This window comes from Elephas maximus, chromosome 1 (assembly GCF_024166365.1).
Source record: "Elephas maximus indicus isolate mEleMax1 chromosome 1, mEleMax1 primary haplotype, whole genome shotgun sequence".
In the NCBI taxonomy this organism is placed as follows: domain Eukaryota; kingdom Metazoa; phylum Chordata; class Mammalia; order Proboscidea; family Elephantidae; genus Elephas; species Elephas maximus.
Window position 1 is genome coordinate 658535 of NC_064819.1, and position 16235 is coordinate 674769.

The 16235-nt window shown below is 43.8% G+C and overlaps 1 protein-coding gene across 1 annotated transcript in view; it reads left to right on the forward strand.

The window, feature by feature from the left end:
- The first annotated feature begins 218 nt into the window (after positions 1-218).
- C1H3orf52 (chromosome 1 C3orf52 homolog) overlaps positions 219-16235 on the forward strand; it is a 48136-nt gene continuing 32119 nt past the window's right edge. Inside the window, exons 1-3 of the mRNA XM_049852883.1 lie at positions 219-222; positions 997-1415; positions 11669-11798. Coding sequence (XP_049708840.1) covers positions 219-222; positions 997-1415; positions 11669-11798 — 553 coding nt within the window. The remainder of the gene's footprint in view (positions 223-996; positions 1416-11668; positions 11799-16235) is intronic.

The following is a 16235-nucleotide window of genomic DNA, read 5'->3' on the forward strand; positions in this document are numbered from 1 at the left end:
GTTTATAGGGGGTGATGTGCTCAAGCACCTGGAGGGTGGTAAGGAGGGAGCAAGTTTGCTCTGAACAGGAGCTTCAGAGGTGGGGCTTTTGGGTTAGCATATATTGTGCTTAGCAAACATAATAATTCTAGGCCCACTAAACCAGAAGTTCTGATCTATGCATGGAGTGTCAAGGAGATTGTGTGTGTGTGTGCTTTTTTTTTTTTTTTTTTAATAAGATGGGTGAGGCCTGTGACCATTCAAAGGTAAATAATAATAGCCAGACAGGCATTCACTATTCTCAGTGCTTTACTTACATCAGCTCTTACTCCTAGCAACAACCCCAGGAGGTGGGTACTACCATTGTGCCAGCTTGCCCGAAGAGAAATCTGGCACAGACCAGGGAGACACAGATCTCACAGTTAGAAACCTGCTGAGTGGGGTTAGCCCAGGCAGCCTGTAGCCAGAGCCTGCTGTTCTCATAATACTTGATACAGTGGCTATGCTTGAGCTGAGTCCCTGGGTGGTACAAATAGTTAACCAGCTCTGCTGCTCACTAAAGAGAGGGACTGGAAGGGTGGAGGTTGGAGTCTACCCAGAGGTATCTTGGGAGAAAGATTGGTGACTTTGGAAAAACCAGTCTTTGAGAACACTATGGAACACGGCTCTGGTGGCCACGAGTAAGAGCAGACTGGAGGGCAACTGGGGCTGGGGTGCCTGACTCTGTAATTACTAAGAGGAGGCAGTACCTTCGTGTGTGTTATTCATCTTCATATGTTCTTAATTTAGCACAGGGCCTGGCACATAGCAGAGGCTTCATAGCTATTTTGTTGATTAAATGAATGGACTTTTGCTAGGTAGGGAGCGCTGGGGCAAGATCTGGCAACAGATAGCTCCCGGGTGGAATGCAAACTTTCTTCCGTGGGACGGTGCTGCCGGAGGCCTGTCCTTATCGCATGCCAACACCCGACCAGGCCCTAAGCTGAGCTCCTGGTTTGCATGCACCTGCACCAACAGGGAAAGGCATAGCAGGCAGAGCCCTGAACAAACCAGAAAAACCACCTGCCTCTGCTGCGGAGCCCACGGCGGGGCGGCCACAGCTGCTCTACCCGGCTTGCACGAGGGAGGGGCGCCTCCCGAGGCCTGGGCGCCCTCCCGCCCGCCCGCGGAGGTCTTCCCAGCAGCGCAGCCACGCCCGGTGGGTGGAGTGTGAGCCACGGAGGCACCCTGGACTCCGCACCCTCAGGTGTGTGGGTCCTGCCTCCCGGCGCGGTCTCTGGGCTCTCCTCGGCCCGTCCATGGAAGGGGCCACGTCCCCATCGTCAGGAGGTCAGCTGGAGCTCTCGGTGCTGGAGGAGCAGCCGGACGAGCAGGCGCCTCTAAATGGAGATATCCAGGTCATCCCTGCTTCTGCCAAGGAGCTCAGCGGGGCTCAGGTAAGGTCTCCTCGGTGGCGCTGGCTTTAACGCTCAGGCGGCGTTATTCGAGCGCGCTCTCAGGATCCCGGCCAGGTGCCCGGCTTGGCATTGACAGTTTCGGGTTTCCAGCCAGCTCTGCGGGCACAAGAAACCCCGAGAGGGTGGTGCCCGTTGGCACCTTCTAAATGGGGCGCAGGGAAGGAGTGCGTCTCTCCGGAGCTCGCTGAAGACCCCTCTGATCCCTGGGGCACTTCAGGAATCCGATGTGACCTGTGGCTGCTCTTTTCTTGAGTTCCCAGAGGCAGCGGTGACTTTTAAAAGGTTATGTAACTTTTAACTTAATTTGGTTTTTCAAGCAGGGAGAACTAGGTGACAGGTTGAATCTTCCCCTCTTCTTGGGAATCCCTTCTGTCTCCTTCTTCCCTTACTGCCTTGCACTTTCACCCACTCTGCTTCTTCCCCGCCCCATCCTCCACCTATGCCACACTTCCTACCTTCTCCCAGCCCAGCTTCTTGACTTCACAGGAGGGCAGAGTGGATGGAGTCAGCAAGAACAAGACCATCTAGGGCTGGCAGTGGAGGACCTGTGATGGTGAACTTGAGCTGAACTTTAGTTGAAGGGAAGTGATTTCAAAATATTTGTCCCAAAGAACAAGACTCATGTGCTTTCGCCTCTTCTCAAAGCCTAAGGGAGTCCCTGGTGAGCTCTTTCTCTGATTCAACCCTAGCAGTGACAGGAATGTTATTCATCTCACCAAATGCTTGTAAAGCAGTGGGAACTTTGAATTTTATTCCATTCACCTTCTCGTTAACCCCTAAAATTGGCTTGAGGTGGACTGTGTACCAAACCAAAACCAACTCATTGCCATCGAGTTGATTCTGACTCATAGTGACCCTGTAGGGCAGAGTAGAACTGTCCCATAGGATTTCCAAGGCTGTAATCTTTACAGAAGCAGACTGTCACATCTAGGTTTGAGCTACTGACATTTCGATTTAGCAGCCAATTGCTTAACCACTGCACCACCAGGGTTCCCCTCAGACTGTGTACAGGGAACCACATATGTGGTACCAACCTGATCTTTCTAGGTCCACCCCTTTGGTTGCTCAAGTGTTGATTTCAGAGATAAGTGGGATGTTCAAAAATTGGAAGCATTGCTTTTGCTAAGCACTGATTCCCGGAAATAGTATAAATCTTTTTTATAGGTACCCTGCGAGCAATCTGGTACCTTGATATTTGAATGAAATATGAATACAAAAAAAGAATGAAAGTTGCAAGTGGTTACAACTGTGGCATTGATACTCAAGTGCAGTGTCTAAGAATGGGACTATGGGAACACATGGTAGGAAGAACCAGAACACCCTAAAGACTCTATGGTTCGGATCTGAATCCAGATATCTGAGTTCTGTTGATGTCACACACAAGTAAAATTTTCCTGAGGTTAGATAGTTCAAGGACAGTTACAGCAGTACATCCACAGGGAGCTGCCAGAGATCCAAGCTGGATTCAGAGGAGGACGTGGAGGGCGTGGAACGAGGGATATCATTGCTGATGTCAGATGGATCTTGGCTGAAAGTGGAGAATACCAGAAAGATGTTTACCTGTGTTTTCTTGACTATGAAAGGCATTTGACTGTGTGGATCATAACAAATTATGCATAACATTGCAAAGAATGGGAATCCCAGAACACTAAATTGTGCTCAAGAGGAACCTATACATAGACCAAGAGGCAGCTGTTCGAACAGAACAAGAGGTTACTGTTTGGTTTAAAATCAGAAAAGGTGTGTGTCAGGTTTGTATCCTTTCACCATACTTATTCAGCCTGTGTACTGAACAAATAATCCAAGAAGGCAAACTGTATGAAGAAGGATGTGGCATCAGGATTGGAAGAAAACTTGTTAACAATGCACGTTATGCAGAGGACACAACCTTGCTTGCTGAAAGTGAAGAGGACTTGAAGTACTTACTGATGAAGATCAAAGACTACAGCCTTCAGTATGGATTATACCTCAACATAAAGAAAACAAAAATCCTCACAAATGGACCAGCAAGCAACATCATGGTAAACGGAGAAAAGATTGAAGTTGGCAAGGATTTCATATTACTTGAATCCATAATCAATGCCTATGGAAGCAATAACCAATAAATCAAATGCATTGAGTTGGGCAAATCTGGTGCAAAAGACCTCTTTAGAGTGTTAAAAGCAGGAATATTACCTTGGGGACTAAGGTTCACTTGACCTAAGCCATGGTATTTCAGTAGCCTCATATGCATGCAAAAATTGGGCAATGAATAAAGAAGATCAAAGAATTGATGTCTTTGAATTATGATGCTGGTGAAGAATATGGAATATACCATGGACTGCCAGAAGAATGGACAAGTCTGTCTTAGAAGAAGTGCAGCCATAATGCTCCTTAGAACAGAGGATGGTGAGACCTCGTCTTAGGTACTTTGGACATATTATCAGGAGGGACTAGTCCTTGGAGAAAGACATCAGGTTTGGTAAAGTAGAGGGTCAGTGAAAAAGAGGAAGACTCTCAATGAGATGGATTGACACAATGGCTGCAAGAATGGGCTCAAACAGCAATGATCGTGAGGATGGCACAGGACTGGGCAGTGTTTTGGTCTGTTGTACACACGGTTGCTATGAGTCAGAAGAGACTCAAGGGACCTAACAACAACAATAACAGTGAAAGCTTCACTATTAAAAGGTGTGTGCCTGAGAACAAGGGTCAAACTTCTGTATTTTCCCAGCTGTCAAATGCTAATGTAATGTGGCCACTTGGATTCTCTGAGGACTGGGAATGCCGTTGTGAAAATGGGTTCAGAGTAGAAAGCGCTAATCATACCAGGTGTTATAATAGTTTGGCACCTACCCAGTGGCAGTTGCTCCTTCATGATCTAATTACTTCCTCGTCAGTCATGTATACACAGGTAGCCTTGACTTCCTTGTGAGTTAGCATTGTAGGTCACTGAATAGGAAAGCTGTGGTGAGCGACTGGAACACAGTGAAGGTCAGGGGCTACATGAGCTCATGCAGAACATTCCAGAAATGCTTTAACAGGAAAAACCTAAGAAAGAGAGAAAGAGAAACAAACAAACAAAAAACCACCTTTACCAAATATTCTAGTCATTCTCTGGTTATATAGAATAAGTTGAAGTGTACGTCAACTTGAAAAGTCAGTTAGTGTAGGGCCACTGGAAGTGTTGGCTGGAAAAGCACAGGGCTTAGATACTTAAGAGTTTTGTGTGTAGGTCTCCTTAAAGTCTGTATGAAGATTTCTGATTTTGAAATGTAGCTTAAGTACATGTGTTTTTATTAATCGTGTGTTTTGAACTTATCTTGTGCCAAACACTATGATACATAAATTCATTTAATTATTACAACAAACTTAAGAGGAATGTGTCGGTGTTCTGAATTGAGAGATGAAGAAACTGAGACTCAGACGGGCTGCCTAACATACTCAAGTTTATATAGTAGTGGATCTGTGGTTTGAACCTAGATTTTTTTTAGACCTCAATTTATGATATTTATGTTGATTTATTATATATGTATATCTAAATATATAAAATATATGTAATATTTAGACATAGAAATATAATTTATGTATAATTTATACTTATAACTACTGAAATTATATATTACTAATGTGTTGGTATTGGTGAAGAATATTGAATATACCATAGACTGCCAGGCAAACAAACAATCGGTCTTGGAAGAAGTAGGGCCAGAATGCTCTTTAGAATGGGGAATGGTGAGACTTCATCTCACATACTTTGGACATGTTATCAGGAGGGACCAGTCCTTGGAGAAGGACATCATGCTTGATAAAGTAGAGGGTTAGCAAAAAAGAGGAAGAACCTCAACGAAATGGATTGACACAGTGGCTTCAACAATGGGCTCAGACATAGCAAAGATTGTGAGGATGGTGTAGGACCAGGCGGTGTTTCATCCTTTTGTACATAGGGTCGCTATGAGTCAGAACCAACTGGACGGCAAAAGCTAAGTAATTTATAATTAGGTAATTTAAGTGAAATATGAAGGGTCAGGCAGCACATCTGTAATGATGAGGGGGCTGCAGGTGGATTGGCGGACGGGTAGATGGATGAGGGATGGGGAAGACTTGTGGCCTCACTGGGAAGGGAACATCCTTTATTGTGTGTACCTTTCTCTTTGGAAGGCTGGGCTGGGAGGATTATACAGAGGCAGTGGAAAGAATATCTATCCTTTCTTGATCTGGGTTCGGGGGTTGGGGAAAAGGAATATATAGTAAGCCGCTTAACCCCAGTTTGCCTGCCATTTTGGTAAACATGGCCGTATCATTGGGTCAGAAGTGAAAAATGATAGGGAGCAGAGTAAGACTGGTTTTTTCTTTACAGCTTATTACACAGGATTTGACCTCAGCTTCCTAATTGAAATTGAAAAAGTATTTTAAGTGATGGCAGCATAATTGGAGTAATAATAAATCAGTAAAGTGATAGTTTTGAGGCAGATAAGCGTTATTGGAATGAATGGGTTAGGTAAAAACTAGCCACACTGCTATACTTTGGACAGATGGTAGGCTTTAGGATGAGAATAAACTGATTCTTCTGTGTTTGGGGAAACCTTGGTGGTGTAGTGGCTAAATGCTACAGCTGCTAACCAAAAGGTCAGCAGTTCAAGTCTGCCAGGTGCTCCTTGGAAACTCTATGGGGCAGTTCTACTCTGACCTATAGGGTTGCTATGAGTCGGAATCAACTTGATGGCAATGGGTTTGGTTTGGTTTATGTTTGGATCAAACAAGAAGTACATTAAATCCCACAGTGAAGATTATAAAATACAGATTTTCCTAAATGCTTAGAAACTTTCCCCTGATCTATACTACCTGTCTGTCAGTGGTGGCTTGTGTGTTGCTATAACACTGAACTGATTTCGGCAGAACTTCCAGGATAAGACAGATGAGGAAGAAAGGCCTGGTGATCAATTTCTGAAAATCAGTCAATGAAAACTCTACGAATCACAATAGTCCAGTCTGCAACTGATCAAGGGGCTGGTGGAGGACTGGGCAGCGTTTTTGTTCTACTGTCCAGGAGTTCGCTATGAGTCGGGGTCTGACTTGATGGCAGCTAACAACAACATATAATATCTGCTCCTTATTGAGCCAAAAAGAGGAATAATTTTTTGGATCCAAGAGGCAGTCTTACCATTCTTGCAGGATCCCGTGTCATGGATTTAGATCCTTAACAGGTGGATGTCCAAAGGAAAGCCATAAAAACTCTTGAGCATGTAATGCAATCATAGACTGTCAGAGACAGTTTGCAGAAATCTCTGAAAGGCACCTGACAGAAGAATCTCCCAGTGGCCTCCCCTCCTGAACTGGAATTTGGGCAAGCGAATGAAGAAGCACTGATGGAAGCAGTGTGACTTTGTGATGCAGTTTTTTTTTTTTTTTTAATTTTTATTGTGCTTTAAGTGAAAGTTTACAAATCAAGTCAGTCTCTCATACAAAAATTTATATATACCTTGTTATATACTCCCAGTTGCTCTCCCCCTAATAAGACAGCACACTCTTCTCCATTCTCTATTTTCATGTCCATTCAACCAGCTTCTGACCCCCTCTGCCCTCTCATCTTCCCTCCAGACAGGAGCTGCCCACATAGTCTCATGTGTCTACTTGAGCCAAGAAGCACACTCCTCACCAGTATCATTTTCTATCCTATCATCTAGTCCAATCCCTGTCTGAAGAGTTGGCTTTGGGAATGGTTCCTGTTTTGGGCTAACTGAAGGTCTGGGGACCATGAACTCTGGGATCCTTCTAGTCTCAGTCAGATCATTAAATCTGGTCTTTTTACAAGAATTTAGGGTCTGCATCTCACTGCTCTCCTGTTCCTTCAGGGGTTCTCTGTTGTGTTCCCTGTCTGCGCAGTCGTCGGTTGTAGCCAGGCACCATCTAGTTCTTCTGGTCTCAGGCTGATGGAGCCTCTGGTTTATGTGGCCCTTTCTGTCTCTTGGGCTCCTAATTACCTGTGTCCTTGGTGTTCTTCATTCTCCTTTGCTCCAGGTGGATTGAGACCAACTGATGCATCTTAGATGGCCGCTTGCTAGTGTTTAAGACCCCAGATGCCACTCTCCAAAGTGGGATGCAGAATGTTTTCTTAGTAGATTTTATTATGTGAATTGACTTAGATGTCCACTGGCCTTCGAATCATTCAGTTTATTCAGGAAACTTCTTTGCTTTTGGTTTAGTCCAGTTGTGCTGACCTCTCCTGTATGTGATGCAGTTTTGAGGAAGGCTGAGCACAAACCTACTACAGTGTATCAGAGGCTCTCCACTCAGAGCATATTGGGACCTTCAGGGAATTTCTAAAAAATAGGAATTCATCAGTTGAACCTGATGTGCAGACAGCTGAGAAGCCCAATACTCTATTGTTTGGTTGAGAGTGGCCGAAGGCCATTTTGTAATACCTTAAAGTCTGTGAAGATTACTTATTCAAAGGATAATGGTCGATGGTCTCTATCTTGGCTGAGGATAGTACAATCAAGGGGACCAGGCTGTAGAATGGCAGCTTTGGGCAGAATAAGAAGAGGGATTTCCTACAGATGTTGTTGTTAGGTGCCATCGAGTCTGCTCCGACTCATGGCAACCCCAAGTACAACAGAATGAAATGTTGCCTGGCCCTGCGCCATTTTGACAATCGTTGGTATATGCTGGAATCTATTGTTGTGGCCACTGTGTATTTTGAGTGCCTTCCAACCTAGGGGGCTCATCTTCCAGCACTATCATGGACAATATTCCGTTGTGATCCATAGGGTTTTCATTGACTAATTTTTGGAAGTAGATCACCGGACCTTTTTTCCTAGTTTGGATCTAGAAGCTCCACTGAAACCTGTCCACCATGGGTGACCTCACTAGCATTTGAAATCCTGGTGGCATGGCTTTCAGCATGACAAACCACCGTAGTGCTACAAACTGACAGATGGTTGGTAGTCCTAAGGATGAAGGCTATGTAATTCTGAGCAGTTTCTCCAGGAAGCTGTGGAGTAATGGTCGTCTCCAACAACAAGAGTCCTGGTTTAGACTCTCTAAGGGACAATGTAGGTGAAGGCACAGGGGGCTGAGGGGTGCATTGAGACTCACTCAGTGGTTCATTTGAGATTCCAGATTGTTTCTCTTTGTACTAATCTTTATGGTTCCACTTGTCACTTGTATAAAGACTGAAAATGACACTGAGTCATTTGGATCTCAGGCGCTCTGTAAATGGGTAGGTAGGGGTAAGGTAGAGATATGTTTTTGCCTCCTGAAAAGCTAAAGGTTCTTTGTACTAGGACTTTTTTTTTTCTGTCTTGTGACTTTTAAGCCCTTGGCTTTAGGCCAGTTCTGTAGTCTTCAGGTGGGGCTGAGAAGTGGCTCTATCCCTGGAATCCGGAAACACACTAACCTCAAGAAGGCTTTCCTCTGTCCAGATATCCCCAGGCCTTTGCTGGTCCCCTCACACCTGTGACAGGCTGGGACCAAGAGTCAGAGTGTAGTGTACTCAGGGGCTCCAAGATTTGACCTTCACTCTAGAAGTTCTCAAAACACAGTCTTAAAACTTGTAGAGCCCTTTATAACTAAGGAACACACATTTATTACATGCCACTGGCCTATATGAGGCACAACTGAGGGGTGTAACAGGGAAGTCTGAGAACTCAACCCTCCCTCTATGTGGTTTCAGTTTACCTGGGAAGATAAGGTCAGTATCTATACTTGAACCTGAAACTAGACAAGGCAGTCAGTGGCAGCGGCGTATGAGCTGTGTGGGTAATTCACGTACTGCGAGATCTCTCTGTGGCCAAGGTGGTAGGGGAAGCCTTGAAAACAGTGAGATTTGATCTGGTTCCTGAAGGATGCGTAGGCTTCAGACCAGAGACCTCAACCCTGGTGAAGCAATTGATTTCCTTTTGGGAGTTCGAAAATACGAACCAGGGCCTCTCCCTAAGTCCCCTATGATCTGGTCCACTAGGTCCCAGTGGGGCCTAGGCATCTGTAGTTTAAAATCCTTCCCAGGTGATTCTGATATGCAGCCAGCATTCTCGTTGTAAGCTGCCTCGAGTCGGCCCCCCGACTCATAGTGACCCTATGTGCAACAGAATGAAGATGCTGCCCTGTCCTGTGCCACCCCCATGATCATGTTGCAGATAGGACCGTTGTGAACCAGAGGGTTTTTAAGGGCTGATTTTCAGTAGATTGCCAGGCCTTTCTCCCTAGTCTGCTTTAGTCTGGAAGCTCCTCTGAAACCTGATCAGAATCATAGCAACATGCAAGCCTTCATTGACAGACAACGAAGACTATGTGTGAGGTGCTTTTGGACCCAGGTTTCCATCATGGAAGGCGAGAAGTCTACCACTGAACCACCAATGTCTCTTGCAGCTAAGCTTGGGAGCCTCTAACTTAGAAAGTTTTAAGTGTTGTCCTAATGTGGGCTAATGGTCTCCTTTTCTGATGGCAGCCACCAAAATAAAGTTGGCAGGGAAAACTGGTGTTGATCTAGAAGCGAGCCTCACTAAGTGAGGGCTGTTGCTCTGCGGGGAAGGGGAACCATGAAGTAATAACTGAGTATTGGTTGCTCCCATTTGTGGCCTGTTGAGTTCCTAGTATTTGTTCAGCAGCTGCTTCGTGGACGTTAGTTTTAGCAGCCGCCCTGTGAGCTAGACTGGTTATTTATATGTGTGATAGTTGAGGACATTGTGGCCGCCAAGTTTCAGTAGTTGCTTAAAGTCACAGGGCCTGTAAGTGGTGTATCTAGGATTGGAATCCCAGTGTGTCAGATGCAGAAACACATGTCACACCATTTCCTGTGGTCACCATCTCGTTGTTGGTTGCTGTCAAATCGGCTCTAGCTCATGGTGACGTTATGTAAAACAGAGCAAAACGTTACCTGGTCCTGTGCCATTTTCATGGTCTTTGGTATGTTTGAGTCCATTGTTGTGGCTATTGTGTTAAGCCATCTCATTGAGGGTTTCCCTCATTTTCCCTGACCCTCTGCCAAACAGGGTGTCCTTTTCTAGCAATTGTTCTTTACTCACGACATATCTGAGGTGAACAAGCAAACGTCTCCCCATCCTGGTCTCCAGGCAGGGATTATCTAATGCTGCAGTGGGAGGTAGGAGGAGCATCATGGGCCTTTTAGGGGCCCATGGAGGCTGAGAGTGGGTGCCCCCATGACAGCCAGGCATGCTCATACCCTGGAGTCTACACTGTGATGCTGGGAGCCTGAGACACAGGGAGTCATACTGCAGGGATCAGTCCTGCCTGATCAATCTGAACCACCTGTCTGAAATGAGGGGATACCTGACTTGAAGGGCTGTTAGGATTAAGTAAAATGGTGTTGGTGCTCAGTAAACCATAGCAGATTTTAATCATTTTCTTTGACATTGCATTCTGCCTCACCACACCCGCTGCAGCTGATGTCCTAATGCCTCCTTTCCCTTCCAGGACTTTGTAGACAGAGTCTGGGCCACCACAGGAGTCTCTTAGCCTTCTGTTGGTGTGTCCAATCTAAACTACACATCATTTTTCTTACTAATCTTAAACTCAACTTTTGTGATCCAAACCCTTCAACAGCTCCTCAGTACATACCAAATTAAGTCCAAATTCCTTAGGCAGAGCTCAAAACCCACTCAGATATGCTCCAAGTGTTCACTGTCTCTAATCTTTGCTCTTGTCACCCCCCTCTGAAACCCACATTTCATTCAGACTAGACTGCCTGCTCGTCCTGTTATGGGTCACACTGTGAGTGTTCTTTCCCTCATTTGGAATGCCTTTCTCCATCCATCCTTCAAAATCCTGCCTGTCCTCCTTGAAAGCTTTCTTCACCTCCCCAGCTCAGAGCCCCCAGAACATTTTCTTGCTAATGGCCTTGTGAAATTGCCTTCTACCCTTTCTATGTATTTGTAAACTTGACCCCAGTAGAGTATAAACCCCCTGAGGTCAGGTTTCTGCTGCTTTCATTTATGTATTCCTGACCCATCTTAAAAAAAAAAAAAAACAGTTGCTGTTGAATCAACTCCGAATCATGGCAACCCCACAGGTATCAGGCTAGAACTGTGCTCCATAGGGTTTTCAATGGCCGATTTTTCAGAAGTAGATTGGTAGGCTTTTCTTCTGAGGTGCTTCTGGGTTGACTTGAATCTCCAAGCTTTTGGTTAGCAGCTGGGCCTGTTAACCATTTGTGCCACTCAGAGATTCCTAGCAGTTACTAAAACATGTTTGTTGAAATCAAGTGACTGTCTCACGAACTTCCTGTTTTTTAGGCTATCAAACAAAGCCCCTGGAGCTCCTGCAATAAGACTTTGGTGGGAAAGTGTAAACTGTGGATGGTCATTGCCTCCATTTTCATCAGTCTCATTATAATCATCATCATAAGCTTATGTCTTATTGGAGGTAAGAGGATTTAAACACGAGTAAGTTGACATATTTTGAGAACTTTAGTGCTTATGATTTACACTGAAATGGAGGGTGGACTTACTGCTGTGTCATTATTTACAGCATCAATTTGAAATTGTCTTGAAATATATTGTATGTGTGGGAGATAGAAATGATTCTTTCTTTTATTTTGTTTCTTTGATAATCTCTGGAAGAAGGCTTGAGACCAGGTTTGTAACTCCTAACTCTCCCACTGGTCTTCGGAGTAGAGCTGGATCTTGAAGAAGTTTCTTAAAATTTTAATGTACTTCACTAGTTTGTATTTTATTTATATTTCTACGCCTGCTTGCTTGAGATTTTTTTCTTTAAAAAGTTTTAAAATTAGAGGTGGAGCCAAGATGGCAGAGTAGTCAGATGCTTCCTGTGGTCCTTTTTACAACAAAGAGCCAAAAAAAACGAAGCAAATCAATTATATATGACAATCTAGGAGCCCTGAACATTAAAGATAAAGTTGAGGAGTCAGACTGAGCAGCAGGGGGATGGAGAGACAGTTCAGAAGTGGCAAGGATTTGCCAGACCTGAACTGTCCAGCACCCTGCAGGCTGGATTGGCCAGTGTGCATGGGCTGAGGCAAGCAGTAGTGCTTGGGATGCATTTTCCATAATGGGAGAAACTGTGCAGTAGAGAATTGCCTCAAGCCTCTGGAACCAGGGAGAAGCGACACTCCATCGGCAGAAGATAAGTACAAGTGTCTAACCTACCACGTGAATCAAAAAACCCTTCCCCGCCTCTGGGAAGTGCCTCTCTCCCATTTACCTGCCCCCTCCCTGCTCTGCTCTGGGTCCTGGTCTGGCTTCAGTGATTACTGCATCCCCTTGGCTGGTAGTAGGACCTATCATGCATCCTGAACCATTCTCCTGGCTTTGGAGAGAGAACAAATTAACAAACAGGAAAAAATAATCTGCCAGCTCTCCTAAGCTGGGAACTCAGGGCACAAACAGCTCCTTTGCCTAGGCACAGGCATAAGGGGTTCATGGACTTTGCCTTTCACCCCTGCATAGACCTGTGTGGGCCCATTTCAACACTGTAGGCCCTCATTAGCACAGTATGACAGGATATACACCTGAAGCCTAATTTCAACTGCAATAGCTATGGGGAGAGTGGCAGATTTGTGACATTCGACACTGCCCTGCCCATTAGCTGAGTCCTCACCTACCCACATCATGGGCCTGAGGACTGGTGGCTCCACCCCCTGTACCTAGCCACCTGCTACAGGGGTCCAAGAATAAGTGGTGCCTCCCAGTCCTTACAGTCAACAACATTGGGTGCCCCAAGTCTGGCTGCAAAACCCACCCACCCACGCACTCTAGGGAACAGGGTTATACCTTCCACCCAGATACTCAGGGGCAGCTGTTAGCCCCCTGACTTGCTCAGCACATGACCCCTTACTCCAGTCAGTTACCTGTGCCTACTCCAATCACCCCTGCCCATCTAGGATTGTGGTGAGAGCCTGCATCACACATTCAGTGACCAATGACCTGGACACCTGAACTGAATCCACACAAGAAAAGTAAATGGATTCTTGGGATTGCATACCTAGTAACAGCTATCACTACCTGGTGACAAGACCTGAGAGCTTCAAAGACAACAATAATAAAACTAGCTTACACAACCAGCCTATTTGGGCATATAAAAAAAAAAACAAAACAAAGCAAGAAGTTAGGACACAGTAAGCAAACATAAAATATATAAATATAAAAAGTTATTGTTAGCTCAGAGACAACAGTCAATATCAAATCACATAAAGAGGCAGACCATGATTGCTTCAGCAAGCTTCCAAAACAAAGAATAAAGAAACTTTCCAGAGGAAGGTAACTTCTTGGAATTACCAGAGGTAGAATTCAAAAGTTTAACATACAGAGCTCTTCAAGAGATCAAGAAGGAGATCAGGCAAAATGCAGAACAAGCCAAGGAACACAGAGACAAAGCAACAGAGGAACTTAAGAAGGTTATTCAAAAGCATAGTGGCAAATTTAACAGGCTGCAAGAATCCTTAGAGAGACAGCACACGGAAATCCAGAAGACTGACAATAAAATTTCAGAATTAGACAACTCAATAGGAAGTCAGAGTAGAATTGAAGAAATGGAAGTCAGAACTAGTGAGATTGAAGATAAAGCACTTGACACCAAATTATTTGAGGAAAAATCAGATAGAATTTAAAAAAAAAGTGAAGAAACCCTAAGAATTATGTGGGACACTATCAAGAGGAATAACCTATAAGTGATTAGAGTCCCAGAAGGGGAGATAACAGAAATTACAAAGAGAATTGTTGAAGGTTTGTTGGCAGAAATCTTCGCTGATATTGTGAAAGATGAGAAGATATCTATCCAAGAAGCTTATTGAACCCCACACAAAGTAGATCCCAAACTTGCCAAAACCAAAGATAAAGAGAGAATTTTAAGAGCAGCTAGGGATAAATGAAAAGTCATCTGCAAAAGAGAGTCAAAAAGACTGAACCCTGACTACTCAGCAGAAGCCATGCAGGCAAGAAGGCAATAGGATGCTATGTATGAAACCTTGAAGGAAAAAAATTGCCAGCCAAGAATTATACATCCAGGAAAACTGTCTCTCAGATATGATGGCAAAATTAGGGCATTTCCAGATAAATAGAAGTTTAGGGAATTTGCAAAACCCAAACCAGAATTACAAGAAATTCTAAAGGGAGTTCCCTGGTTAGAAAATCAATAACATCAGATAACAACCCAAGACCAGAACACAGGACAGAACAACCAGATATGAATCGGGATAGTGAAGTCACAAATAAATCAAAGCTAAAACACTGAAAATAGGGAAACAGATGTCAATATGTAAAAGATGACAACAACAACAACAACAAAAAACAGGGACTAAGTAATGTAGTCATAGATCTTTCATATGGAGAGAAAGTCAAAGTGATATTGAGAAATAAAAGATTGGTTTAAACTTAGAAAAACAGAAGTAAATATTAAGGTAACCACAAGGGAAACTAACAATCCTACACATCAAGGTAAAAAACAAGAAAAACATAAAGACTCAGCAAATACTCAACAAAAGTGAAAAGGATGAAATGAAAATATGTAATGAAAAATAACTCAGCACAGAAAATTAAGTGGAACAAAAACTGTCAACAACACACACACACAAGACATCAAAATGACACCACTAAACTCATACTTATCAATAATTACGCTGAATGTAAATGGACTGAATGCACCAATAAAGAGACAGAGGGTGGCAGAATGGATAAAAAAATACGATCCATCTATGTGCTTGCCTATAAGAGGCACACCTTGGACTTAAAGACACAAACAAGCTAAAACTCAAAGGGTGGAAAAAAAATATATCAAGCAAAGAACAATCAAAAAAGAGCAGGGGTGGCAATACTAATTTCTGATAAAACAGACTTTAAAGTAAAATCCACCACAAAGGATAAGGAAGGACAGTATATAATGATTAAAGGGCAATACACCAAGAAGACATAACTGTAATAAACATGTATGGACCCAAAGACAGGGCACCAAAATACATAAAACAAACTCCAACAGGACTGAAAAGAGAGCGCCATAATAATAGTAGGAGACTTCAGCACGCCACTTTCGGTAAAAGTCAGAACATCCAGAAAGAAGCTCAGTGAAGATACGGAAGATCTAAATGCCACAATCAACCAACTTGAATTCATAGATATATATAGAACACTGCACCCAAAAGCAGCCAAGTATACTTTCTTTTGCAATGAGCAGGGAACATTTTCTAGAATATACCACATATTAGGTCATAGAGCAAGCCTTAACAGGATCCAAAGCATCAAAATATTACAAAGCATCTTTTCTGACCAGAAAGCCATAAAAGTAGAAATCAATAACAGAAAAAGCAAGGAAAAATAATCACACTCATGGAAACTGAACAAACCTTGCTCCAAAACTACTGGGTTATTGAAGATATTAAGGATGGAATAAAGAAATTCACAGAATCAGATGAGAATTAAAACATTTCCTACCAGAACCTTTGGGACACAGCAAAAGCAGCGCTCGGAGGTCAACTTATAGCAATAAATGCACACGTCCAAAAAGAAAAAAAGATCCAGAATGAAAACATTAACCCTACAACTCGAAAGAATAGAAAAAGAACAGCAAAAGAAGCCCTCGGGAGCCAGAGGAAAGCAAATAAGATTTACAGCCCTGGAAACCTTATGGGGCTGTTCTACTCTGTCCTGTGGGGTCACTACGAGTCACAATTGACTCCACAACAATGGGTTTGGTTTGGGTTTTTGCAATGTATAAATACACCATTCTTCAGTGGGCAATCATTTGAATTTCAAAATAAGAAAAAAGGAAGTTGCTTGTGGTTGTATGTGGTAGCGATGGTAGAGGAGAACTCTCTGAGCTGGCGTACTCTTGAGGGTGAACCAGCCTCCA